The 25,567-nt window shown below is 37.9% G+C and overlaps 2 protein-coding genes across 2 annotated transcripts in view; one reads left to right on the top strand and one right to left on the bottom strand.

Annotated features, from left to right (window-relative positions):
- The first annotated feature begins 10,840 nt into the window (after positions 1-10,840).
- On the top strand, positions 10,841-17,702 carry rint1 (RAD50 interactor 1). Its single transcript, XM_067391069.1, has 13 exons — positions 10,841-11,069; positions 12,314-12,555; positions 12,662-12,835; positions 12,906-13,046; positions 13,586-13,742; positions 13,890-14,000; positions 14,929-15,154; positions 15,236-15,373; positions 15,454-15,653; positions 16,394-16,611; positions 16,792-16,972; positions 17,080-17,198; positions 17,273-17,702. The coding sequence occupies exons 1-13, from the start codon at positions 10,845-10,847 to the stop codon at positions 17,481-17,483; spliced, it is 2,343 nt and encodes a 780-aa protein (XP_067247170.1). The 5' UTR covers positions 10,841-10,844; the 3' UTR covers positions 17,484-17,702.
- A 61-nt stretch (positions 17,703-17,763) lies between these two features.
- cfap54 (cilia and flagella associated protein 54) overlaps positions 17,764-25,567 on the bottom strand; it is a 30,746-nt gene continuing 22,942 nt past the window's right edge. Inside the window, exons 54-69 of the mRNA XM_067391068.1 lie at positions 23,790-23,952; positions 23,548-23,708; positions 23,307-23,453; positions 22,982-23,099; positions 22,088-22,252; positions 21,895-22,006; positions 21,397-21,517; positions 21,194-21,253; positions 20,981-21,107; positions 20,705-20,863; positions 20,288-20,457; positions 20,113-20,205; positions 19,179-19,285; positions 18,904-19,042; positions 18,711-18,797; positions 17,764-17,990 (exon numbers count right to left, since the gene is read on the bottom strand). Of these exons, the coding sequence (XP_067247169.1) occupies positions 17,871-17,990; positions 18,711-18,797; positions 18,904-19,042; positions 19,179-19,285; positions 20,113-20,205; positions 20,288-20,457; positions 20,705-20,863; positions 20,981-21,107; positions 21,194-21,253; positions 21,397-21,517; positions 21,895-22,006; positions 22,088-22,252; positions 22,982-23,099; positions 23,307-23,453; positions 23,548-23,708; positions 23,790-23,952 (2,049 nt within the window). The 3' untranslated portion in view covers positions 17,764-17,870. The remainder of the gene's footprint in view (positions 17,991-18,710; positions 18,798-18,903; positions 19,043-19,178; positions 19,286-20,112; positions 20,206-20,287; positions 20,458-20,704; positions 20,864-20,980; positions 21,108-21,193; positions 21,254-21,396; positions 21,518-21,894; positions 22,007-22,087; positions 22,253-22,981; positions 23,100-23,306; positions 23,454-23,547; positions 23,709-23,789; positions 23,953-25,567) is intronic.

The raw sequence follows: 25,567 nt of genomic DNA, 5'->3' as shown, positions 1-25,567 counted from the left end.
GCTACATTGAAAACATGCTTACAAAGAGAATAATCAAGGCAAATGCCTACCAGACTCTCTTCCAGAACTTCTTTCACCAGCCACAGAATTCACAGATGACGTAAATTAGAGATGTTGCTGTGGCCTCATTTGGAGTTCTAGAAACCAAAAGAAATTATGAGCTGTTATAAGAGCTGTTATACCTTCAGACATCATAAAAATACATTTGGTACAAGTGAATTATTTATGCAAAAAGGATTTATTTAATTTTAAAGGGGACCTATTAGGTCCCTTTTTACAAGACATAATATAAGCCTCAGTTGTCCTCAGAATGTTTCAGCTCAAAATACACAGATCATTTATTATACCATGTTGTACTGTAAATCCCTGTTTTTAGTAGAAGGAAAAACATGCTGTTTTCATGCATGTAACTTTAAAATGCAAATGAGCTGCTGCCCACCCCTCATCCAGAAGAGGGCGGAGGCTCTACAATTCATGCTTCGGATTCTCTTCCAAAAACTAAAACATCTGTTTGGTTTTGATTATCATCTCTATCGTGGTCACGCTCACGTGACATTGCAGTTCTTCATCAGCTTGAAAGTTTTATTATCTGCATGCATTTTAAAGCCATGTCAGTTTAAACTTATGATATAGGCTTTTCTGAATGCACACATCTGAAGCACGCGCACAGAAAGCTGGCAGCCAGAATGGCATGTCTCGTGAGTATTAAAATAAGTTCTCTTTCACTTCTTATTGTGCTTAAACTGTCAAATAAACACAAGATTATGTCAACAACACAAAGTTCACATAAACAAAGTTGTATGTGAACGTAAACAGCAAGTAAAGAATTTGCGTGTGTATATTCTGTGTATTAAAGTGAGAGCAGTCGTTGCCGATGGCCTCATGGGTAGCGTGCCGACATGTAGCGCCAATGCGCTTGCGACCCGAGTTCGAGTCCCGGCTCGTGGTCCTTTCTTGATCCCCTCCCCCCCTCTCTCTCCCACTTCGCTTCCTGTCTAATCACTGTCCTATCATAATAAAGGCAAAAACGCCAAAAATAAATCTTTAAAGGTGCCCTAGAATCAAAAATTGAATTTACCTTGGCATAGTTGAATAACAAGAGTTCAGTACATGGAAAAGACATACAGTGAGTCTCAAACTCCATTGCTTCCTCCTTCTTATATAAATCGCATTTGTTTAAAAGACCTCCGAAGAACAGGTGAATCTCAACATAACACCGACTGTTACGTAACAGTCAGGATCATTAATATGTACGCCCCCAATATTTGCATATGCAAGCTCATGTTCAAGGCATTAGACAAGGGCAGAATGTCTGGATCTGCACAGCTGAATCATCAGACTAGGTAAGCAAGCAAGGACAATAGCGAAAAATGGCATATGGAGCGATAATAACTCACATGATCCATGATAACATGATATTTTTAGTGATATTTGTAAATTGTCTTTCTAAATGTTTCATTAGCATGTTGCTAATGTACTGTTAAATGTGGTTAAAGTTAACATTGTTTCTTACTGTATTCACGGAGCCATCGCTATTTTCATTATTAAACACTTGCAGTCTGTATAATTCATAAACACAACTTCATTCTTTATAAATCTCTCCAACAGTGTAGCATTAGCCATTAGCCACGGAGCATAGCCTCAAACTCATTCAGAATCAAATGTAAACATCCAAATAAACACTGCGATTAGACATGCTGCATGACGAACACATTGTAAAGATCCATTTTGAGGGTTATATTAGCTGTGTGAACTGTGTTTATGCTGTTCAAGGCAAGCGCGAGCTCCGTGGGCGGAGAGTGTGAGCATTTAAATGGGCCGCAGCCTGAATCGGTGCATAGTTAATGATGCCCCAAAATAGGCAGTTAAAAAAATTAATAAAAACAAAATCTATGGGGTATTTTGAGCTGAAACTTCACAGACACATTCAGGGGACACCTTAGACTTATATTACGTAAAAAAAAAAAAAAACATTTGATGGCACCTTTAAAGGAAGCAAGCGTTGGCTGTGCCAAAGGTCCACTGGCTATAAAAATCACTGAAAACGGTTATAGTGAATAATTACTGTTTTATCAGTTTTGAAAAACACATCTGATTGGCTCATGGATGTGGGATGCCAGCAGACACAACACACAGCAGACTCAAGGTAAGCAGGTCTTACCCCAACATGTGCGACGGGTTATTAGAGGGAAGACAAAAAGCATGCTGAGAGACGTGGCAGGTCTGAAAGAGCCAGACAGAGCCAAGCGACGCCTGGTGATGACAGACAGCCTCACGCTCTTTAGTACCGATGTCCCAGGATGTCTAGAGCAGCACTTGAAGAGAAGTAAAGAGCAAACGTAAACACAAAAGTTAATAAGCCTGGATAAGGGCTGTTAAACTTAGATTTAAAAGGTAATGAGTGACTATTGAAGCTGATAAAGTGCTGCTTTAAATTCGATTTGGTCATAGTTACATTACTGGTATGGCTTTTACCCGCTAAGCCAAAAATCATCCCTAACCACCACAGCAATGACAAACAAATGTGGGAAAAACATGTTAAAATGGCTTATCAGCCATCATCAGGTGCCATGTAGTCTGGTGGTGTGTCACAAATACTTCTCTGATTCATTTGGTCACCCTTTTGTTGAATCTAGTGCATTGCTGAAATAACTCGATGGGATCAATCTCTCCGGGTGCCAGACATTACTGCAGTCAACCTGTCTAATGGTAAAAGTGCTGCACTGTGGGTCACAAACCATTTTGGTCAATTGTTTTTTATTATTGAGGCGATGAGAGAAGCATATGGGAATTATAAGAGACTGCAATTGTCACTCATGGAGCGTTATAATTTTTCAGGCATTGTAAAGCAATCAGAGAGGCTGGGTTTTACAGGTCCGTCTTATTCACAAGTCTATAAATAAGCCTAGAAGACTTCCATGAAGTACAATGAATGATACAAATAAAATAAAGCTTTACAGCTACAAATTAAAGCTAGTGTAAATATGACAAAAATTAAGTTCATAATAAATCACAATAAAAATCGAAAAGTTAATAAAAAGGTGCAGTACACACAATGGATATTCTTCTTGAGATTAGCTAAAGATTACATCTAACAGTGTTACAATTATTAGTGCTTTTAAAGAGTAACTTGTGTTAAGTTCATCCAAAAATGTAATTTCTGTCATTAATTACTCACCCTCATGTTGTTCTTCAGAACACAAATTAAGATATTTTTGATGAAATCTGAGGGTTTTTTTTATATCTCCAATAGAAAGCAATGAAATAACCACATTCAAGGTCCAGAAAAGTAGTAAAGACATCGTTAAAATAGTCAGTGTGACTACAGTGGTTCAACCTTAATGTTATGAAGTGACGAGAATACTTTTTATGTGCAAAAACAAAACAAAAATAACAACTTTATTCAACAATTTCCTCTCTACCCTGTCATTCTCTTACTTCTGTGTTCTACGTCAGAAGAACGCCAACTCTGTATTGGCTGGCTCCTGCGTCAGCATCACACGCATGCTTCATGGTGTTCACGTGAACAGTGTCGGCCAATACTGAGCCGGCGTCCGGACGTAAACACAGAAGTGCTGCAGAGCATCAACTGCGTACAAGACTGACACGACAGAGAAGAAATTGTTCGTCGTTTTGTTTTGTTTTTGCACACAAAAAGTATTCTCGTCGCTTCATAACATTAAGGTTGAACCACTGTAGTCACATTGACTATTTTAACAATGTCTTTAACACCTTTCTGGACCTTGAATGTGGTAATTACGTTGCTTTCTACTAGAGATATAAAAAAAAAAACCTCTCAGATTTCATCAAAAATATCTTAATTTGTGTCCTAAAGATGAATGAAAGTCTTACAGGTTTGGAACAACATGAGGGTGAGTAATTAATGACAGAAATTTCATTTTTGGGAGAACTAACCCTTTTAAGTGAGTGTTAAACGAAAGCAAAGGTATTCTAAATGTGAAAATAGAGCAAATGAGCATGCACAATTAAAAATGCAATATTCAGTGTCGTTCTAATTATCTATTAAATATTAGTTAATATAGTAAATATTAGTTAACATATTACAGTGTATGAAAAACAAGAATGTTAACTTGACAACTAAATGAAATAAAACAAGTTGAAATATTAAAATGACTAAAACTAGAACTGAAATAAAAATGAATTAAAGCTAAACAAATATAAAACACAAAAATACAAATAACAAAAGATACATAAACAATTACTAAACTCCTAAAAACTGCTAATATTTAAACTAAAATTTGAATGAAAACTGAAAATATAAAAATAAAAGGCATTTCAAAATATTAGAACATACTATAATAATATATAATAAAATAATAGTACCAAAAATATTGGCCGCTAACAATAAAAAACAAAACAAAAAAACAACTCCTCCAACTTCAGCTAGTAACATGTAGCCTATGGTATTGATATTTTGTGCTTTTCTAGTAGTCTAGTTAAAAATAAAGTACACTTACAGTATTATCAGTTTTATTTAACATGGAGCTGGGGGCCACAAATATCACATGACTATACAGAAAATACACTTTTACCATTTTAGCGTGCACAAAAAACAGCATTGAAAATGCTTGTTAGCGTCACATTCAAAAGAGGTGGTGGATGCATCTCATCTGACATCTTCAGACCACACCGACCTCACATTTATGAGCATGCTTTCAGCTGCAGACCACACTTACTCAGAGGGACTTACTGGACCTCTTCACCTATACCCAGGTGGGCTGGGTAAGGTGAGACATTTCATCACTTTAAAAGAGGAGAGGGGGCAAATTTTATCAGCAGATCTGAGATCCAATGACAAGCAGTGGAGCGAGGCAGCTTGGGCCCTGGCAAAGCACTCCTCACAGGCCTGATACTCCCTGGGGCTTCGCTCTCCATGTGTGGTCCCTCTCTGTTTCTCTCAGGGCTGTGTGCCTCCATGCACATGGACAATATGACAACACTGACGGACCAAGACAAGAAAAACAATCAAGGGCTGTGAACTCGCCTGTGAGAGCTGGATTTTAACTGCCCTCCACTCCCTCTCTGAAAGCGTCCCACAAACATGCACATACACACAGGATCTTCTCTTTTTCTTCCACACTCGGTTCGGTAACGTAGCTTAATGGAACCATGGTAAAGATCCAGATAAAACATGCCCCCCTTCTTTTACGTCCTCCATATGCTTTGATTTCACTGCTCTGAAAGGAGGGAAAATGATTCATGCCGTTGGCGTGCACAGCGGAGCTGCAGCTGGACCCTGCACCTGCAACTCCCAAATCTGGGAAAACAAGCTCCCGGGAGCAGAAACGGGCCAGGCTTCACACACATATACATACAGAATCCCTCGTCACCATCTAAGGGCTAATTGATTTTTTGTATACAGAAACTCTTCCCATTGATACATTCATTAAAACAGCTATGTTGCCATCATCAACTCTGTGATTCAAGCCAGTAAAAAAAGCAATAAAGGCATTATTTTTCAAGAACCGGTACTCTATTGACTTTAGTGATGTTTTGGCTTTCATGATGACTTGTTGGACTGTTTATTAACTAAACTGGAATGTCAAAGCAGAACTAGATCAAAAGGCCACACTATTAAGAATCTTTACTGTCTTCTTTTGCCCCGTCCACAGGAGAGCCTCTAACTCATAACACTGTCCTGTGCGACCGTTGCCCCCAAAAACGAATTATCCACAGTCTCTCTCACACACACGTACACACATTCCACAAGTTGCCCCTGCACATACACAAACACACCAAGAATAATAACCCCATCACTTCTTGATGCTCACAGACCAGAGCATTGAGATTTATGGGGGTTTTATGAATCGGTATTACTGCAGATTTTGTTGCACTGAATTTTAGAAAAAAAGTCTTCAACGTTGCAAAATATCAGCAGTTATAATTAAGTGTACAAGTAGATTTTCCTTGAATTTCTTGAGAAGCTTCATGACATCTACACCTCACTTGCCCTGTAAACTGACCTAAAATATTTGAAACACATAAAATGTGTATATGGATATTATTCATAATTTACTTGAGGTAACTGATGTATGTAATTTTCACCCAAATTTAGAGAAAATTAATTGCAATAAATATTGCTTAAATGTTTTTTTTTTTTTAGAATTAATAATTAAATAATATGGGTAATATTTCATTGCATAGCGCACATACAGTCAAACCAAAATGATATCAGACACTAGATATCATTTTTTCTTGTGGTTGCAGGACACTATAGTTCATTTATGTAAGTGAGGATAGCAAAATAAAGTAAACTGTGACATATTATACCCAAAAATTCTTAATACAGTGGACTACCAGTAAAACTGCTAAAAATTTGGGACCAAAAATTATTCAGACACTTTGACCTGACCATGTTTTGCTTAAGTGTTATCTGACATAATTAAGATTAATGTTTTCTGACACAGTTTAACTCCGAAATCTTGTCATATTTTATTACAATTTTTTTAAAACTATAGTGAATAAGCTGTATTAATGAATGAAATGTTCAAGGTGTCTGAATAAATTTCGGTTTGACTGTATAATAATAATTATTATTATTATTACTCCCAAAAAAAGAATAAATGTGAGACAATATTTCTATATTTAAACATTTTATGCTTGTTGCTTTAATATATGTAAGAGTGTGAGCTGCTGTTGTAATTGCACTAAATATGGGTTAAAATATGGCTATTATGTAATTGCAAAGTGCAAATCGAATAATAATAATAATTTAGATCATTTTTTAATATTTATTAAAATGCGATTTTTTTATATTTAAGGATTTTTTTTCCTTGTCGCTATATTGTATTTCAGACACGTGAGCTGCTGTTGTAATTTTAACCCACACTCTGAAAAAAAACTTAAAAATAGGGCACAATGTACTATATTAATTTAACAGGATTTTTCCATATTTATTACATGTGTTTTACCTGTATTTGAATATTGAACTTCACTGCGTTGTTTTTTAGGGTTAACAGAAATGTCCATAAAATTACTGGAATAATGGCCTGTTTTTTGTTTTTTTTTTATGGATTTTTTATTTATTTATTTTTTTTTTTTACAGTGCACATTTACTGTAAATAGGCATTATTTAATTGCTAAGTTATGCTTCAATGTGTCTCTGAGGGTTAAACATTGATGCATACACATAAGGGATTGTTACAGAACTTAAAAAGTACTTAAATCAGTGATATTTGCATGCCAAGCTATGACACAGGAAAACAGACACACAAGGACACTGACACACACACACACACTCTCTCACGCAAACTTGTGCAGCCTCTCTATTCACACGCAAACAGCTGGGTGAGGAATGTGGGAAAAACATGCTCCCAGATCTGTTCTGAATAGTGCTAACTTTGCTGGTCACCCACTGCCACTTTGAAGCATTCAGAGGCACTTTTGATACTCCACAGACAGACCGTAATGCGGGATTATGGAGTGCTGCTGGATGTTTGTATTGCTATGACCTTTGTCCTATAGTGAAAGAGATTACTGTACCTTACCATGGTGCATTTGGCTCCATAACATGCATATGGTTCCTGTTTAAAAAACAAAACAAAACAAAAAACATGAGATTTGCACATGACAAAAACATAACAATAAAAGACTGTTTGACCTTTATCTCACAGTTGGATCAAAAAACCTGTTTCAACAACAAGGATGGTAGTCCTGACTAACACTGGCCACCCACATTCTTTACTAAATAAATACACCTGATAGCATCTAATAGCAGCTTGAGATTACAAAAGGGGCTGATTTGGTTTGGAATGGATGGTGCAAAAATGGTCCCTTCTTCCTGGTCGATTCATATTTTCCTGGGCTGCCAGTACTGCTCAGCTTCACTCCCTGACTCAGGCTGGGAGGGTCACACTTTGAGACCAAGTTTGTCACTAGAATACTCAGGGCCCGGGACCAAACTTTCATGTGTGAGCCGCCTTTCCCCCAGGGGTTAAATGAGAAGGCTATACTCATCCACGGTCCCGGGACAATGTTCTTGTTTGCGCCCTCCCCTGAATATAACCGCACATAGCTATAGTACATTTGACTTGACTCATTTTTATTTTCCATCTGAAAGTTTGAAAATGCAGATGTGTTACAAATGCCTTTAAGTTGGTGATTCGATTGGTCATCATGAACTAGCAAGAAAACATGAATATTTTAAAAAATGCACACACATATGAATATACTGTATATACAGTGCCCTCCAAAAGTTTGGAAACATCCTAGAAAAGTGGGGTTTTGGAAAATATTGGCATGAATCCTTTTTAATTTGTGATAATTCTGCACTGATAAGGGAGAACACAAACTACGAAAACAGATTTTATTACATAAACAGTTTATACATAGAAAAAACAAATTTTCAATTCATTAAAATATCCACCATTAGCAGCTATCTGACCTAAACTGGGTTTTAATTGGCTCATTGTATTCTAAACTTAATTGGCAATCAATTGTTGAAGCTATTAAGGTGTGCTGACCCAAAAATCTTTTACAAACCTGGGCCAAGTTTAAACCAGGCATCACCGCTGGCAAAGGGACATGTCTGACTTTGACATGTATATAATGCCATTATTATGTAATCAAAATGAAAATTATTATTGCTGGTCTTCAATGATAATGTCAAGTTACTTTAATGTATTTGCACCAAAAAATGATAAGGATTTATGCTGATATCGTCCAAAACCACACTTTGCCAGGGGTGTTTCCAAACTTTTGGAGGACAGTGTATATAATATCTATTATTATTTATTAACATTTTAAAAATAAACACATATATAGACATATATTTTATTAATAATAATAATACACAATATTTGAAAGCATACATTCACATTATTTGAAAAAAAAAATATTAAATTATACAATTAATATTTTTAAAATACACACATTTATACTACTACTAGTCATTATTTTAAAACCTAGTAAAACAAAATATTATTCTTAAAAATTATAACTGTGCGAGTGTGCATGTCTATGTATTTTTACTTTAATATCCCAAAAACAACAAACTCACCAGTATTCATCTGGGCACTGTTACAGAAGAAAGGGGTCCAGGGGTATTTTAGGGTGCTATACATAAACTTGAAGGCACTGTGTGATGCTGACTGCCATGCTAAGCTGGACTGGTATAAGTGCCAGTTTAAAAAACTACATACAGCTGCTGCTCAGACCAGAATTGACTTTGGCAAACCCTCTGAAACCTCAAGATCCTTAACAACTTATGTCCTTTCTGCCATCCAAGGCAAGCAGAGCCCTGTCAGAGTCATGTCAGGAAACCTCAAACCAGCACAGTGTATCAAAGAGGCCTGCAGGCACTTATGCCAGCGCCTCCTGCGACTAAATGAGCCAAGAAATAACAGTTTGGGCGATTTATGTCTTTTGCACGACCACAATACTAGGAAATGACATGAAATACTGTATAAATGCTTTTACAGCACTAAACTTGGTGACAGTAGTGTCTACGTTGCTTGCACGCAAGCTAATGTTATCAATGTAGTAACGCACAAAGCATATGTTTGGCAGCTAATGAAATGTAAATATAGAGGCACCTCTGCAGCGATGTTTTTATTTTATGCTACTAGCTTAATAAAAATAGACGCATCAATCTCATAGCCATTATTCACGCCGTTGTTGCTTGAGACTGCTGTCTTAAAGCTGTCGTCTCTACGTTGTTTAGACTTTTGTTCCATCCATATGGTGATAATTTAGCAAATACAGGTTTCTAAACACATAAATGGCGATTTGTTGTGAAATAAATGCTGCTAGTGCCACTTAGAGAAATCAGAGACGCCATAAACAACGTCGAAAGTTGAGCTCATGAATGTTAATTAGATTACGTCGCCAACGGTTTTCATTACGTGTTGAGTTACGTGATTACGTATATTAATATTCATAAGCCAGAACGTGCGGTCCAAATATCACAATTAAAAATATTTCACGTTTAAACATTAGTTTCAAATACATTTGAATATTTGAAATTATATTTAAATAAAACATAATAATAAAATATAGGTATCTCAAGGTCAACTTCTGTCAAATGCTGCATAAGAAGCTTTGTTAGTTTTTTTTTAATCCAAAAACTGTACAATGTCTTAAAATCATGATTTGTTATTATTTTATCATGATTATTATCATTTATCATATCATTTAATGAATTAATATGCATTGACAGCCCTAGTTTGTGTAAATGAAAAGGTCTGAACAAGCATTTTTGTTACTATTTTAGCTGAAGTAAAAGAGAAAAATATATAACCTGTGCTCAGGTGTTAAAGGGTTAGTTCACCCAAAAATGAAAATTCTGTCATTTATTACTAACCCTCATTTCGTTCCACACCCGTAAGACCTTCGTTATTCTTCGGAACACAAATTAAGATATTTTTGTTAAAATCCGATGGCTCAGAGAGGCCTCCATAGCCAGCAATGACATTTCATCTCTTTTTTTACAGTCTATGCTCAAGACCCATTAATGTACTAAAAACATATTTAAATCAGTTCATGTGAGTATAGTGGTTCAATATTAATATTATAAACTTATAAAGCGACAAGAATATTTTTGGTGCGCCAAAAAAAAAAAAAAACAAAAAAAAAAAAAAAAACGACTTATTTAGTGATGGCCGATTCCAAAACACTGCTTCAGGAAGCATCGGATCATAAATGAATCAGCGTTCATTTATTTTTTATTTTTCATTTTTATTCATTTTTGGGTGAACTAACCCTTTAAAATCATAACATCGATCATAAAGGACAGAAGTAGTTAGTACTAATAATCATATAGTAGCATTTCCCTGCCACTAGAGGGAGCCGGTGAGACAAAATCCACAGATGACGTGTCGAGCAACATGGCAGCGCCTATGATGGAGCATAACAACCACAGCAGCAATGATTTTTGTCATCTAAAACGTACAGATAGCAGTAAATCCGAATCTCCATCAGAGGATGGAAACCTGACAGATGATGTATTCGAACTTGTACAGAAAGAGATAGGTGGAGATCTTAAGTCGCTAAAGAAGGTGTCAGGGCTTTTGGAGAAATTGACATTAGAGAACAAGCAGCTGGAGGAGCAGGTAAATACAGATACAGAGACTCTGTTAATATCATTTAAGTGTTGTAGAGAAAAAAGACATGTGTATTATTTTCATATCTATTTATTTATTACGATTTGCTCAAAGTATGAGAGAAACTACACTAGATGCTACTAAGACCGACTATTTATTTATATATTATATTTATTTATGTAGTATTTGTTTTATTTGTTTGTTTGTGTAATACACACACACACACACACACACACACACACACACATATATATATAAATATAAATATAAATACACTGTCCTCCAAAAGTTTGGAAACACCCCTGGCAAAGTGTGGTTTTGGACGATATCAGCATAAATCCTTATCATTTTTTGGTGCAAATAAATTAAAGTAACTTGACATTATCATTGAAGACCAGCAATAATAATTTTCATTTTGATTACATAATAATGGCATTATATACATGTCAAAGTCAGACATGCCCCTTTGCCAGCGGTGATGCCTGGTTTAAACTTGGCCCAGGTTTGTAAAAGATTTTTGGGTCAGCACACCTTAATAGCTTCAACAATTGATTGCCAATTAAGTTTAGTATACAATGAGCCAATTAAAACCCAGTTTAGGTCAGATAGCTGCTAATGGTGGATATTTTGATGAATTGAAAATTTGTTTTTTCTATGTATAAACTGTTTATGTAATAAAATCTGTTTTCGTAGTTTGTGTTCTCCCTTATCAGTGCAGAATTATCACAAATTAAAAAGGATTCATGCCAATATTTTCCAAAACCCCACTTTTCTAGGATGTTTCCAAACTTTTGGAGGGCACTGTATATACAGTATATTCATATGTGTGTGCATTTTTTAAAATATTCATGTTTTCTTGCTAGTTCATGATGACCAATCGAATCACCAACTTAAAGGCATTTGTAACATACCTGCATTTTCAAACTTTCAGATGGAAATTAAAAATGAGTCAAGTCAAATGTACTATAGCTATGTGCGGTTATATTCAGGGGAGGGCGCAAACAAAAACATTGTCCCGGGACCGTTGATGAGCATAGCCTTCTCATTTAACCCCTGGGAGAAAGGTGACAAAATAGGGGGAATATTGTCCAAAACCCCACTTTTCTAGGGTGTTTCCAAACTTTTGGAGGGCAGTATATATATATATATATATATATATATATATAAGATAGATAAATAAGATAGATTTTAGCACAGAATTTAGCATTCATCCTTATGCAAATTCAAAACAATCCATTTGTCCATGCATGCAGGTGCTGACTGTGTCCTCTTCAGTGCCGTTGCGTGTGTCCGCTGCTCTATCCACAGCAGAGGAATCTCGAGTGAAGCTGGAGTCTTTACTTGAGAAGGAGAGACTTTTGTCAAACACTTTGCAGCAGCATCTGCAGGGCTCACAGGTCTGGGCTGACAGCATCGGGCAGGTCTTGGGTCAGCTTGACACATTAGAAAGGCATATGAAATACCTGCAGTGTCTGGCTCGTATTGAGGAGCTCAGGTAAGGGTTAAACCCTAAATTGTGTGTCTAAATGTTTTGGAGGGCCATGAAGGTTTATACTGGTATCCATCAACATTTACACTTCTCTTCTTTTATGTTGCGTTAGTGACAGTATCCAGCAGTATCTGATGACCAATAGCGTGTGGGATGCGGTGGGGTCAGTAGACCGTATGGCCTCTCTGGATATGGGTTTGCGGGAGTCAGGCTGTAGCCACCTGCAGGATTTCCTCAGAGACACACTTCGCTTTTGGCACAAGATCCTTAAAGACAAACTGGCCAGGTATTAGACCTATTTCAAGTTGTACTATTTAAAAGTCTAAGTTCGTGCTAAATGTTTGGGTCTGTTTCAGTGATTTTGAGGAAGTCCTGACGCAGTTCCACTGGCCGTTCATTTCACCCCCAACGCAGACCCTCTCACCCCCAGCCAACGCACAGGAGATCAACAGCCAGCTGGAGCTACTGGTCTCCCAACTTCTCTCTCTTCAGACCTCGTATCCTTAATGTTCTGCTATCAAATCCACTTAAAGGGCTAGTTCACCCAAAAATGAATATTTGATGTTTATCTGCTTGCCCCCAGGGCATCCAAGATGCAGGTGACTTTGTTTCTTCAGTAGAACACAAATGATGATTTTTAACTCCAACCGTTGTCGTCTGTTAGTCATGTAATGCGTGTCAATGGGAACTTCGTCTATAAGAGTAGAAAAAAACATGCACAGACAAATCCAAATTAAACCCTGCGGCTTGTGACGACACATTTATGTCCTAAGACACGAAACGATCGGTTTGTGTGAGAAACCGAACAGTATTTAGAAGGATTTTGAAGAAACGAAGTCACCTACATCTTGGATGCCCTGGGGGTAAGCAGATAAACATCAAATTTTCATTTTTGGGTGAACTATCCCTTTAAATACAGATTCATTTTCTCAATACACTCCACTAAATTGTTTAGAGTTTGTATTTAGTTTGGATTTATTTAATTTTTTTTTTTTTAAGATGCCAAGCTGGTAATTTTCCTTAACAGGTGTTGAAGCGATGACCTTATATCAGAGAAGAAAGAAACACCATCTCATCCCGGACAGTCCCAGACTCCTCCACTCTCGTTGCCCATTCAGATCATGCTGCTTCCCCTCAGTAAGAGGTTCAGGTATCACTTCACTGGAAACCGCCAGACCAACAATTTAAGCAAGGTCAGAGATTACACATTTACTGCTCATGTACTCTTTATTTCATGTCATCCAGACTAAAAACAAAACAAAAATAGTGTGAATATGCAAGCTACCCATAAGTAAACAATAAGATCTGATAATAACATAAATCTTCTGTCAACTTTACAGCCAGAGTGGCATTTGACCCAAGTCCTCATTTGGATGGGAAACAGCTCAAACTTTATGGACGAGAAGATTCAGCCTATATTGGATCGTGCTGGTGCCAAAGTTAATGCTAAGGTATGTTCACCATTGCGTTGGTTAACGTTGGCACAAAATTAAAATGTACCTATTTTCCATTCTAAAAAAATATATAATGATTTTTAATCAAAGTGTCATAACTCGGATCGTCCGATGAAACATCAGACTTCTCTCTGGTGATGTTTGCTGGATTTCTCAAATCATTGCTTAAATCCCGCCCCTTTCCTACAATCAACTGCAAGCTTATGTTCAGATCTGCCTCCATCCAATCAGCAACTGAAACAGCATGAAAAGAGGTGTATATGGACAAGTATACTCCTGGATACAGTGCAGAATTTCTGATGTATCCGGGAATATTAGATATGGGAATATATGGGAGATATGGGAAATGCCATGGGTCCATATACTGCCGAAATTAGACCAATTCGGATGTTACTCTTGTTATTATTCCGTGCAAAGGCCATTTGTTGCCAGAGCACATTCACACCTTTTGCCACCAGAAACCATTATCTGAGAAAAAATATAGTTTAGTTTTGAAATTAAAAAACCTGGTTTGTGCATCACGATGAAATGGATTCTTCTCAGAACTAGGGTTGTCAAAAGTACCGACTTCAGTAGCAAGTCGGTACTGAAATTCTAAAAATGTGATGATACTAGCATTTCCCTCTAGCATTTTGAGCGCTGTTGAGCAGATTCTGATTGGCTCATTGTGTTCACGCGCTCAACAGATATGTCTGTGATTGGCTACAATGATCAAAGTTTCAAAAACATGTTGTAAATAGACATCTGTGACGCCCTTCACCGATCGCTTACACAGATACACACATTTAAAGGTGTCTATTAGATTAATCCGCTGATAGAAAATACAAAAGAAAAAATCTGTCGCTTCTTCCGCTTGATCATGACTTTAAAAATGCAGACAAAGCCATCACTAGACTTAAAAAAATCGTATCAATCTGTCCACCAGGTGGAGTTGTGCAGAGGACTCCTGACTCTGGCACAGGAGAAGTTAGCTCACGACGCTCCTCGATTGCTCTACGACGATGCTCTCTTCTGCCACCTAGTGGATGAGGTGCTGCAGTTTGAAAAAGAGCTCCGCAGCACCCACAGTTACCCGCGAGCCTACCCCGGCGTCTTGCACATACTACTGGAGGAGACCGTGTTCCAGAAGTGGCTCAGTGTGGAGAGAAAAAGTGAGTCTAAATGCTGTGTACTTGGGTCACGTCTCGATTTCAGTTTTTATGATGAATTAAATTGTGTATGTTGCCCTCTAGTGGCTGTGGAAAAAGTGGACGCCATGCTGTCTGCAGAGGGAGCCTGGAGCTCTCAGTACAAGGACATCACAGATGTGGACGAGCTCAAAGCACCAGATTGTGCAGAGACCTTCATGACCCTTCTTCTGGTCATCACAGGTAGTGATATAAATTCATCCTCAGATTTGATTCTTCAAGTTAAAACTTGTTTCTGATCTTCTCCGCCATTCTTCTCTCAGAACGGTACCGCTCTCTGCCATGCCCGCGGGCTCAACTCAACTTCCTGGCTTTGCAGAAGGAGCTGGTGGATGATTTCCGTATCCGCCTCACGCAGGTCATGAAAGAAGAGTCTCGACAGCCGCTGAGCCCCCGCTACTGCGCCATCCTCAACGCTGCCAACTACATCTCCACTGTTCTCAGTGACTGGGGGGACAATATTGTAAGTGTTTTTGAGTCACACTGAGGCTAACAGGAGTTTATTCTTTATGACGGATGATGCTCTTTTTTTTGTAGTAGTCATTTGCCATCTTTTATGATAATTTTTTTGTTAAAAAAAAAACTACTTAACAAAACTACTTATTAATATTAGAAGAAATTGTGTCTACCAAATCAAAGTCATGTGGTACAACCAAGGAAAAGGATAAAATTAAATCAGAGAAGGACCCCTGAGGACCTCATGACTATGACTCCAGATCAACAAGCCTCTTAAAATATCAGATATTTAACCCTTTTTATGACAAGGCAAAGTTAGTTCAGGTTGTAAAATGTCTTTGTGAATGTAATTGTTTATTTATAAAATGTAATAATTTGTGATATTAAATTTAAAAACAAATATTTTAAAACTTTTTCAAAAATAATGACTTATGTGTACACTCACATGTATTCAAGGTGAGAGAAAATGTGTTATTGCTTTTAATTCATGGTTAAACCACATGACAATTTTAGTTATTATATTAAATAATTTCTTAAAAATTGTAAAAGGTTTTTTTAAAAAAAAAACATATGAAAGCAAAATAAATGCAGGCTACATTTAAGATTTTTTTAAAAAGATTCTTCCTTATTTTTTGTTGTGTACACTTGACTTTTGAAATATAATATATATATATATATATATAGTTAGTCTTGATTGAGAACAGAAATACATATATTTATAGATACACTTTCATTTTGTTTTCTCAGTTTTTCTTGCAGTTGCAGCAGGCGGCGGTTTCAGTGGGAGAGGAGATCCTAGGTCCTCTAGGGGCCACGGAGACGGGGCGATTGGCCTCTCTGGAGGGATCTTTGTTTGAGGCCCTATTGGCCCTGCTCGAGAGGCTACGAGGAGACATGCTGGGACGATTACTGGATGCAGTCATGAGAGACGTCAAGGAGAAGGCACAGTCATACTGCAAGGACAGGTATGGGTGGAAATAACCTAAACAAGCCCACTGCTGTGTTTATAATACATTATTTTAGTTTAATTTTGCTCTTTGACTAAAATTTCAATCTAAGCATCTGGGTAGCTGGAGGAAGTCCAGGTGGCATTGTTTCAGGGATCTTTTTGTATTAGGTTTTGAAATGAAACTGGTCTGTTTCAGGTGGATCTCCTTGCCATCACAGAGCGACCAAGCCACTATGTCACTATCCAGCTCTGCATGTCCCATGATGCTTTGCCTGCGGGATCACCTTCTCCAGCTGCAGCAGATGTTGTGTCTTCCTCTTTTTCAGATGTTCTGGCAGGGCCTCGCAGAGAGGCTCGACTGCTTCATCTACGAAGAGGTCAGTCTCTTGCTTGTTAAACCCTAATTTACCACAAGCTAATGTTTACACTACCATTCAAGTAGTTTGTTTTAGTGTATTTATCTGTTTTTTGCTTTCACTCACAGTTGATCCTGTATAATCATTTCAATGAAGGCGGAGCTGCACAGCTTCAATACGATATGACCAGAAACCTCTTCCCTCTGTTTGGACACTACTGCAAGAGACCTGAAAACTTCTTCAAACAGTATGTCTGTTTATCCAGAGCTAATACTGTATATAGAAAAACCCCATTTTCATTTCTCTCTTTCCTCATCTCAGTGTGAAGGAGGCCTGCATCATCCTGACCCTTAAGGTCGGCCCAGCGTTGTTGTTGTGTGATGTGCTGAAGCAGTCAGAGGAAGACGATTACCTTCTGACCCATCAGCAGCCCAGTCCAGAGTCAGCTCTCAATGAGCTGGGAGTCTACAAGCTGGCTCCCAGTGATGCGCAGATCCTTCTCAACCTCCGCTCAGCCTGGCTCAACCAATGATAATCACACCAATCCCTAATTCACCCAAAGCAACATTAAGGATGCTTACCAAGCACTAAAACACTTCTCATACTCCAGATATGAATGAATAAAATATCCTACAGCAGATGAGCTACAGTATTTAAAGTGAACTGAACCTCAGAAGGGAAATATGAAGAGTATGCAGATACTGGTGTAGAAAAATGTAAAAAGGAAAAAAAAAAAAAAGCTTTTGCTGACATTCACATCTGTCTTTCAACAAAAATGAATAAATTAATAAATATTTTAGTGCTTTCCTCTTTATTTGTAGTTAAATAAAACATTAAAATATTTTTATAGCATATTAAATGTGTAGTTTGGGTATTTTGTTTTATCTTGCCGATCCAGGGCAGATCAAGGTAGCAGGTTTTAACTCAGAAGAGAGAGGAGCCATGTGATGAGGACTTTATCTTGCAGCATGCCACCTGTTGCAGGATTAAAGCAGCGTTCCAGGTTCTGAAGCGTCTGCATGCTTGAGTCAAAGGGCTTCTGCATTGGTATAATCAAACATAAGAGACAGAGTCACAAACACATGTGTCTATCAGGAGGTTCTCCAATAATAAAAATACATGTTTAGAATCAGTGTTGTTGTTGACCTAAAACTTAAAGAGATATTTCACCTAAAAATGAAAATTCTGTCATCATTTACTCACTCTCCGGTTGTTCCAAACCTGTATAAATTTCTATCTTCTGCTTAACATAAAACAATATTTTGAAGAATGTCGGTAACCAAACAGTGGATGGTCCCTATTGACTTCCATAGTATTTTTTTTTCTTCATGCTATGGAAGTCAATGAGGAACATCAACTGTTTAGTTACCCATATTTTTTAAAAATATCTTGTTTTTTGTTCAGCAGAAGAAAGAAATTCATACAGGTTTGGAACTACTTGAGGGTGAGAAAATGATAACAATTTTAATTTTTAGGTAAAATATCCCTTTAATTGAAATATAGCTTAAGTAAGTAAAAATATTAGATGAAAAGCTTAATTCTAAAATTAAGAAACACCTTGGTAACTAACTGAAAAAAATGTAAGTACTAAAATGACAAACTAATAAAGCTAAATAGAAATCTAAAAAACAAAATCTTATTAAAATGACAAACGAACAACTAAAATTAAATTATAATGAAATCTGAAAATATAAAAATTAAATACTATAATAGTATATAAATTATTCTAAAAGTACAGTAAAAATGTCTAATACTTCACCTCTGTGACGGGTGCTGAATTCAAATCAGGCTTCAACAAATTCCTGATCTCAGTGCAGACATGTTTGGCCTTCTCCAAAAGCATGTCCTATAAGAAACCATTGCAAGAGAATGAGAAAAGAGGTTAATACAGTGTATTCAACATTTAGGGTTTGACTAAAGTTACATCATGGCAATTTAGGGCTCAGAGAGACCTGATGATGTGGGGTGGAGGTAGCCTTTCTGTTCTGCTCTTCTGAGCTGAAGGAGGAGGCTGAGCTGGTGGAGGATGAAACATGGCGGCCATCAGCCTCTACACATGTTGAGCTCAGTAGGGCATGAACAGCCTTCAGCCTGCCAGTGTGTTAAGACAGAAGAGAAAATTTATTTGTAATAACTACCATTTAAATGAAATAAACAGAAACATAAATGTCAGACAATAATTTTTCTGTATTATGTTTTTCTTAATATAAATGAACATAAAGCCTACCTGTCCAAACAGATTATTCTCTGTCCAGCCTGTAGTGCAGCCATTGTGTCTGCAGTAGAGTTCGTTGCTGATATAGGAGCTTTATTCACAGTAAACAGAAGCAGAATCTGAAGAGGTCAAACACAAATCTGCTGCTTAAGAACTAGGTAATATAAAGATATATAGTTATATAGTTCTTATATAAAGAACTATATAATCATATGAACACACTATACAGCTCTTTTGGTCCAATTTCCATTTCCAAAATTGAAAAATATAGTGTGTTTTTAACTGATGTTCATTGACAGAGAGAACCAATTAAACCATAAACAAGGATAGTTACTGTAGATAAAAAGTAGACTAAAAGTACTGTAGACTAAATGAAAAACTGTTTAAAGGTGCCCTCGAATTAAAAATTGAATTTATCTTGGCATAGTTAAATAACAAGAGTTCAGTACATGGAAATGACATACACTGAGTCTCAAACTCCATTGTTTCCTCCTTATATAAATCTCATTTGTTTAAAAGACCTCCAAAGAACAGGTGAATCTCAACATAACACCGACTGTTACGTAACAGTCGGGATCATTAATATGTACGCCCCCAGTATTTGCATATGCCAGCCCATGTTCCCAACATTATGAAAGGCATTAGACAAGGGCAGAACATCTGGATCTGCACAGGTGAATCATCAGACTAGGTAAGCGTGGGCGGAGAGCACGAGATTAAAAAAAGGGCCGCACAGCATAAATCGGCTCATATTTAATGATGCCCCAAAATAGGCAGTTAAAAAAAATAATTTAAAAAAATCTATGGGGTATTTTGAGCTGAAACTTCACAGACACATTCAGGGGACACCTTAGACTTATATTACATCTTGTAAAAAAACGTTTGACGGCACCTTTAAATAATTTGTGAAAACACGACAAGCAGAAATGGACGAGGGTCTGACTACCATGTTGTCCTCTGAGGAGGGTCTGTACCACTGGATGATCAGTTCCTGGATGTCCGTGTTGGCCCAGGGGAACAGATTTGACAAGGGCTGATCCTGCTGGCACAAAGTCAAGAAAGAGAAACAATGCTTTCATTTTTTTCTCTTTTAATTTTAAGATAAATGTGCGAATATGAACCTGTATTTGCTGAGGCTTCAGTATTAGAACTGCAGGGGCATCAGGAATGGTCCACTCCTCCCTGTAAGATGGTTGGTGACAGCTGAAGAAGGTGTGCAACTGTGAGAGTCTGAGAGCAAGTTTGGTGTCACCGGACGTGGACAGTAGTCCATCAACACCATGCATTGTACCTGAATAACACAGCCAATTACACCATCGTATAAGCCCAGATTACATAAACAAAACACAGTACAAATGCTTTCAAAGGGTAGATTTATTGATTGATTGATTAATGAATTGAATAACAATATAGAGTTACTAGAGTTACTAGAGTTACTAGAGTTACTAGAGTTACTAGAGTTACTAGAGTTACTAGAGTTACTAGAGTTACTAGAGTTACTAGAGTTACTAGAGTTACTAGAGTTACTTGTGCTGTACCTGGCTGTGAGGAGACCTGTAGAAGGTTCATTAAGTGCATATAGTAGCGGGACATATGAACCCAGGTCAGCTGAGGGCATTTCCTGCTGTTTTTCTGACGCTCAGCATCCATGAATGCTTCAGGACTGGGGATACAATTCTCAGGGTTTTCTAGCCCCCCTGACAATAAGATTCAACACTACTGTTTAAAAGTTTGGTGGCCAGTAAGTTTTAACAAAAAGATTTAGTATTCAAATAAATGCTGTTCTTTTTGACTAGTAATGGGTTATAGGTTACCACAGGGGTGGAAGAGATCATTCAATGCAAAGTCAGGCAGGGCTTTTATTGAAGAAAGGGGGACGGGGCCTTCAGTTACTCCAGTGAATCCATGCAAAAGGCCATACTTGCCAATAACTTCTGAGATCTACGAAGCAAACGGAAGCAAAAGAAGAATGAATAATTTGTGTTGAACACACTCCATACAGATGTGTGGATGATGTCCATTCAAACCTTTAAAGCTATTCTCAAACAAATCCAGTAGAGCAGTTGGCAGGTCTCTCTGACTGTTTCCTGAGAAAAATCACACACACACATATACATAAATATTACAATATGAAATATTTATATACATAAATATTATGAACTCTGCTGTTAATAATATTTATGTATTTATAGACTGCTGTCTACTCAAACTCTGTCACGTTTCACAGCACCTTGCTGGTCTCGTCAGGTGTTGGTGATGGGGGAGGAGTCAGATGTCCAGGAGGAGTGGTAATCTGCTCGATCTCTTTTAAGTATATCAATGCCATTTCCAGGTAGCACCTATGTGCCAATCTGAAATACACGCATACACAAAAATCTGATCCTGTTTGAATAGAATTAGAGGAGGATATTAAGACCCGGGTATACTTCATTTTGCACGTCTCACACACAGTTGAGTGCGTGAGACGTTTAAAGTATACTCCTTTAGCCATGAGCGTGGAAAGACGGCTTCAGCACACGCATCTAGTGGATTTTTTTTTTCTTCAATCGCTCAAGTCCCTCACACATGCGCTGTTGTACATCTGCGTGGGCACAGAATGCATGCGGATGGTGTGCGTGAAAGTCCCTGACCCTCCTGATGGTGAAAATTACTTCACGCAGACAGTGTATGGACCAGCACAGAATGCGGATGGCTGAAGTATACTTTGGGCTTTAGTGTAACAACTTACCGTAAGCTTTGGCAATGAGTGTGCTTAAATGTGGTTAAACACCCAAACAGGGCCTCTAGGACTTCCTGGGGTCCAGATTTTTGCATGGAAATGAGATGTCTTCCCACCACTCCTGCAAACACAAATGATCAACCATTCAAAACTGTTTCACAAGATAATAGGCCAGATATAAAGAATACTCCCTATTGATCACCTGTGTAGTAGAGGATATCAGCCTCGAGCTGGCAATCTCTGTTGGCAGAGGCCTGAGAGATGCTGAGTGCAGAATGCAGAACTTCTTGAGCAAATATTAAGGGCCTCCAGGGCTCCTCACCTCCCTCAGAGGAACCTGACAAGGCCTGCAATGCCAAAGAGCGACCTGGAAAACAAAGCCTCAATGGTCACCATGCCAAGTAAGACATGTTCCTGGATCAACATATTTTGTTGATCCTGGAACAACATTCCAGTCTGAAAATTTAGTCTATTCCTACCTCTAAACCTAATCCTACCTATAACTCATCCCTAAAATCAGAGGGGAAAGATGGGTGAGTAACATTGATGTAGAAGCACCTAACCCTGGTTGCAAGCCTAAAGTTGACATAAACAGAAAACTTGTCCCTCAAATCTAATTTAATTGATTAATTGATTGATTGATTGATTGATTGATTGGAATGTTGTTTCAGGATCAACAAAGATGTTGATCCAGGAACATGTCTTACATGGCAAAACCAAGGTGACCAAGAATCAATACACAGCAGAACAACATTTTTGAGCCTTCAAAATTGCAGCATAAACTAAGTTTGTATTTTTAAAAGGAAACACCCAAGCTTAATAGCAAAATAATTATTTTTAAGTTTTAAGTTAGGTGTAGGTTTGAGATGTAAGATATGATGTAGAAGTGTAGAAGAAATGCTTAAATAGACGCAAGGAAGAAAAACCCAATAACAATAATAATAGCACATCAAATGCTATTTACAAAACAAAATTTCTATTCATTCTGGCTGATTTAACTGCATGAGTTTAATACTTAGGATTATTGGTTTAGAACAAACACCTAACCAGAATGTTAGAGGAATATCAATACAGAGCTGTCTTATTGTTGTCATACCAATCCGCATGGTTGTCTTGGCCAGAAGGGCGAGCTGTGGAAGATAAATATTCCTAAGGCCTCGTAGTTCCACCTCACCTCCTTTTTTGAGACCTATAGACTCTCCAGTAGCACAGAGCTGAAAACAAACAATATTACCACTACAAAATATGTAAAACACATATATTTTTGCTCTTGAATGTACATGTGATGTGGGAGCTGTACATCTTTACCAGATCTTTACTGTCCTAACACATTTTAGATAACAACAAATATGAATTTTACATAAATATTTTCTCTTGCATCTACTTTTAACAACCATTTTGAGCATTCAATTGTACAAAACCTGTTGCTGCAGTAGTTTCTGTGTGAGCAGGTGGAGAGTCTGGCTTCCTGTTCCTCTCAGTTCACTAAGTAGTAACGCAGCCTCAGCTAAAGTCATTTGAGAGCGCAGAGATAGAGCACTACGCCCAGACAACAAGCTCACAATCTCCTAAACAGACACACATGTGATCGGCCAACAGAAACAGTCAATTTCAGGTCAAATAGCACTAAGTCACAATCAACTGTCATAATTACCTACTGACCTGTAGCATGGCCGTACTGTCTTCTCTGGGTCTGCCACGGTATGTGTTGAGTTGGACGCCTTGGAGGAGCAGGAGGGCTTTAGTGTCAGGGTCTCCCCAGGCCTCGGACTCCGCCAGACCCTCTTTCAGCAGCCGGAGCGCCTCTGCACTACTGTCTGCACCTGCACAAACACGTGCAAGAAACATCAATAAACACCATCCAATGTTATTTTCACCACATTAAGCTTTGCAGAGTAGCTAACCAGAGTAGATTGCAGTTCCAGGGATATGGCCTACGAGAGAGCGAACTACTGCCAGTCTACAGCGCAGCCAGAAAATGATATCCATGCGTTCTCTCGCTTCCACCTCTTCTGGAAGATCTCCAGTATGGATATCGAGAACAGACTTTGCATCCCCGGAACTTGACTGTAGAGAAAAGACAGATAGATCTTCTTAAATGTCTTTTTAAATGAAACCCGTGATCTGAATTAAGTACTGAATGTAAGTACAAACTCGATTCCAAAAAATTTGGGACACTGTACAAATTGTGAATAAAAACAGAATGCAATGATGTGGAAGTTTCAAATTTCAAATTCAGAATACAACATAGATGACATATCAACTGTTTAAACTGAGAAAATGTATCATTTTAAGGGAAAAATAAGTTGATTTTAAATTTCATGACATCAACACATCTCAAAAAAGTTGGGACAAGGGCATGTTTACCACTGTGTGGCATCCCCTCTTCTTTTTATAACAGTCTGCAAACGTCTGGGGACTGAGGAGACAAGTTGCTCAAGTTTAGGAATAGGAATGTTGTCCCATTCTTCTAGTTCTAGTTGTCCCATTCTTCTACAGGCTTCTAGTTGCTCAACTGTCTTAGGTCTTCTTTGTCGCATCTTCCTCTTTATGATGCGCCAAATGTTTTCTATGGGTGAAAGATCTGGACTGCAGGCTGGCCATTTCAGTACCCGGATACTTCTTCTACGCAGCCATGATGTTGTAATTGATGCAGTATGTGGTCTGGCATTGTCATGTTGGAAAATGCAAGGTCTTCCCTGAAAGAGATGATGTCTGGATGGGAGCAGATGTTGTTCTTGAACTTGGATATACCTTTCAGCATTGATGGTGCCTTTCCAGATGTGTAAGCTGCCCATGCCACACGCACTCATGCAACCCCATACCATCAGAGATGCAGGCTTCTGAACTGAGCGCTGATAACAACTTGGGTTGTCCTTGTCCTCTTTAGTCCGGATGACATGGCGTCCCAGTTTTCCAAAAAGAACTTCAAATTTTGATTTGTCTGACCACAGAACAGTTTTCCACTTTCCACTTTCCATTTTAAATTAGCCTAGGCCCAGAGAAAACGCCTGTGCTTCTGGATCATGTTTAGATATGGCTTCTTTTTTGACCTATAGAGTTTTAGCCGGCAACGGCGAATGGCACGGAGGATTGTGTTCACCGACAATGTTTTCTAGAAATATTCCTGAGCCCATGTTGTGATTTTCATTACAGTAGCATTCCTTTATGTGATGCAGTGCCGTCTAAGGGCCCGAAGATCACGGGCATCCCGTATGGTTTTCCAGCCTTGACCCTTACGCACAGAGATTGTTCCAGATTCTCTGAATCTTTGGATGATATTATGCACTGTAGATGATGATAACTTCAAACTCTTTGCAAATTTTCTCTGATAAACTCCTTTCTGATATTGCTCCACTATTTTTCGCCGCAGCATTGGGGGAATTGGTGATCCTCTGCCCGTCTTGACTTCTGAGAGACACTGCCACTCTGAGAGGCTCTTTTTATACCCAATCATGTTGCCAATTGACCTAATAAGTTGCAAATTGGTCCTTCAGCTGTTCCTTATATGTACATTTAACTTTTCCGGCCTCTTATTGCTGCCTGTCCCAACTTTTTTGAAATGTGTAGCTCTCATGAAATCCAAAATGAGCTAATATTTGGCATGACATTTCAAAATGTCTCACTTTCAACATTTGATATGTTATCTATATTCTATTGTGAATAAAACATAAGTTTATGA

The sequence above is a fragment of the Chanodichthys erythropterus genome, chromosome 8 (genome assembly GCF_024489055.1).
Source record: "Chanodichthys erythropterus isolate Z2021 chromosome 8, ASM2448905v1, whole genome shotgun sequence".
NCBI classification, from domain to species: Eukaryota; Metazoa; Chordata; class Actinopteri; order Cypriniformes; family Xenocyprididae; genus Chanodichthys; species Chanodichthys erythropterus.
This window is presented reverse-complemented; position numbering and strand designations above follow the sequence as displayed.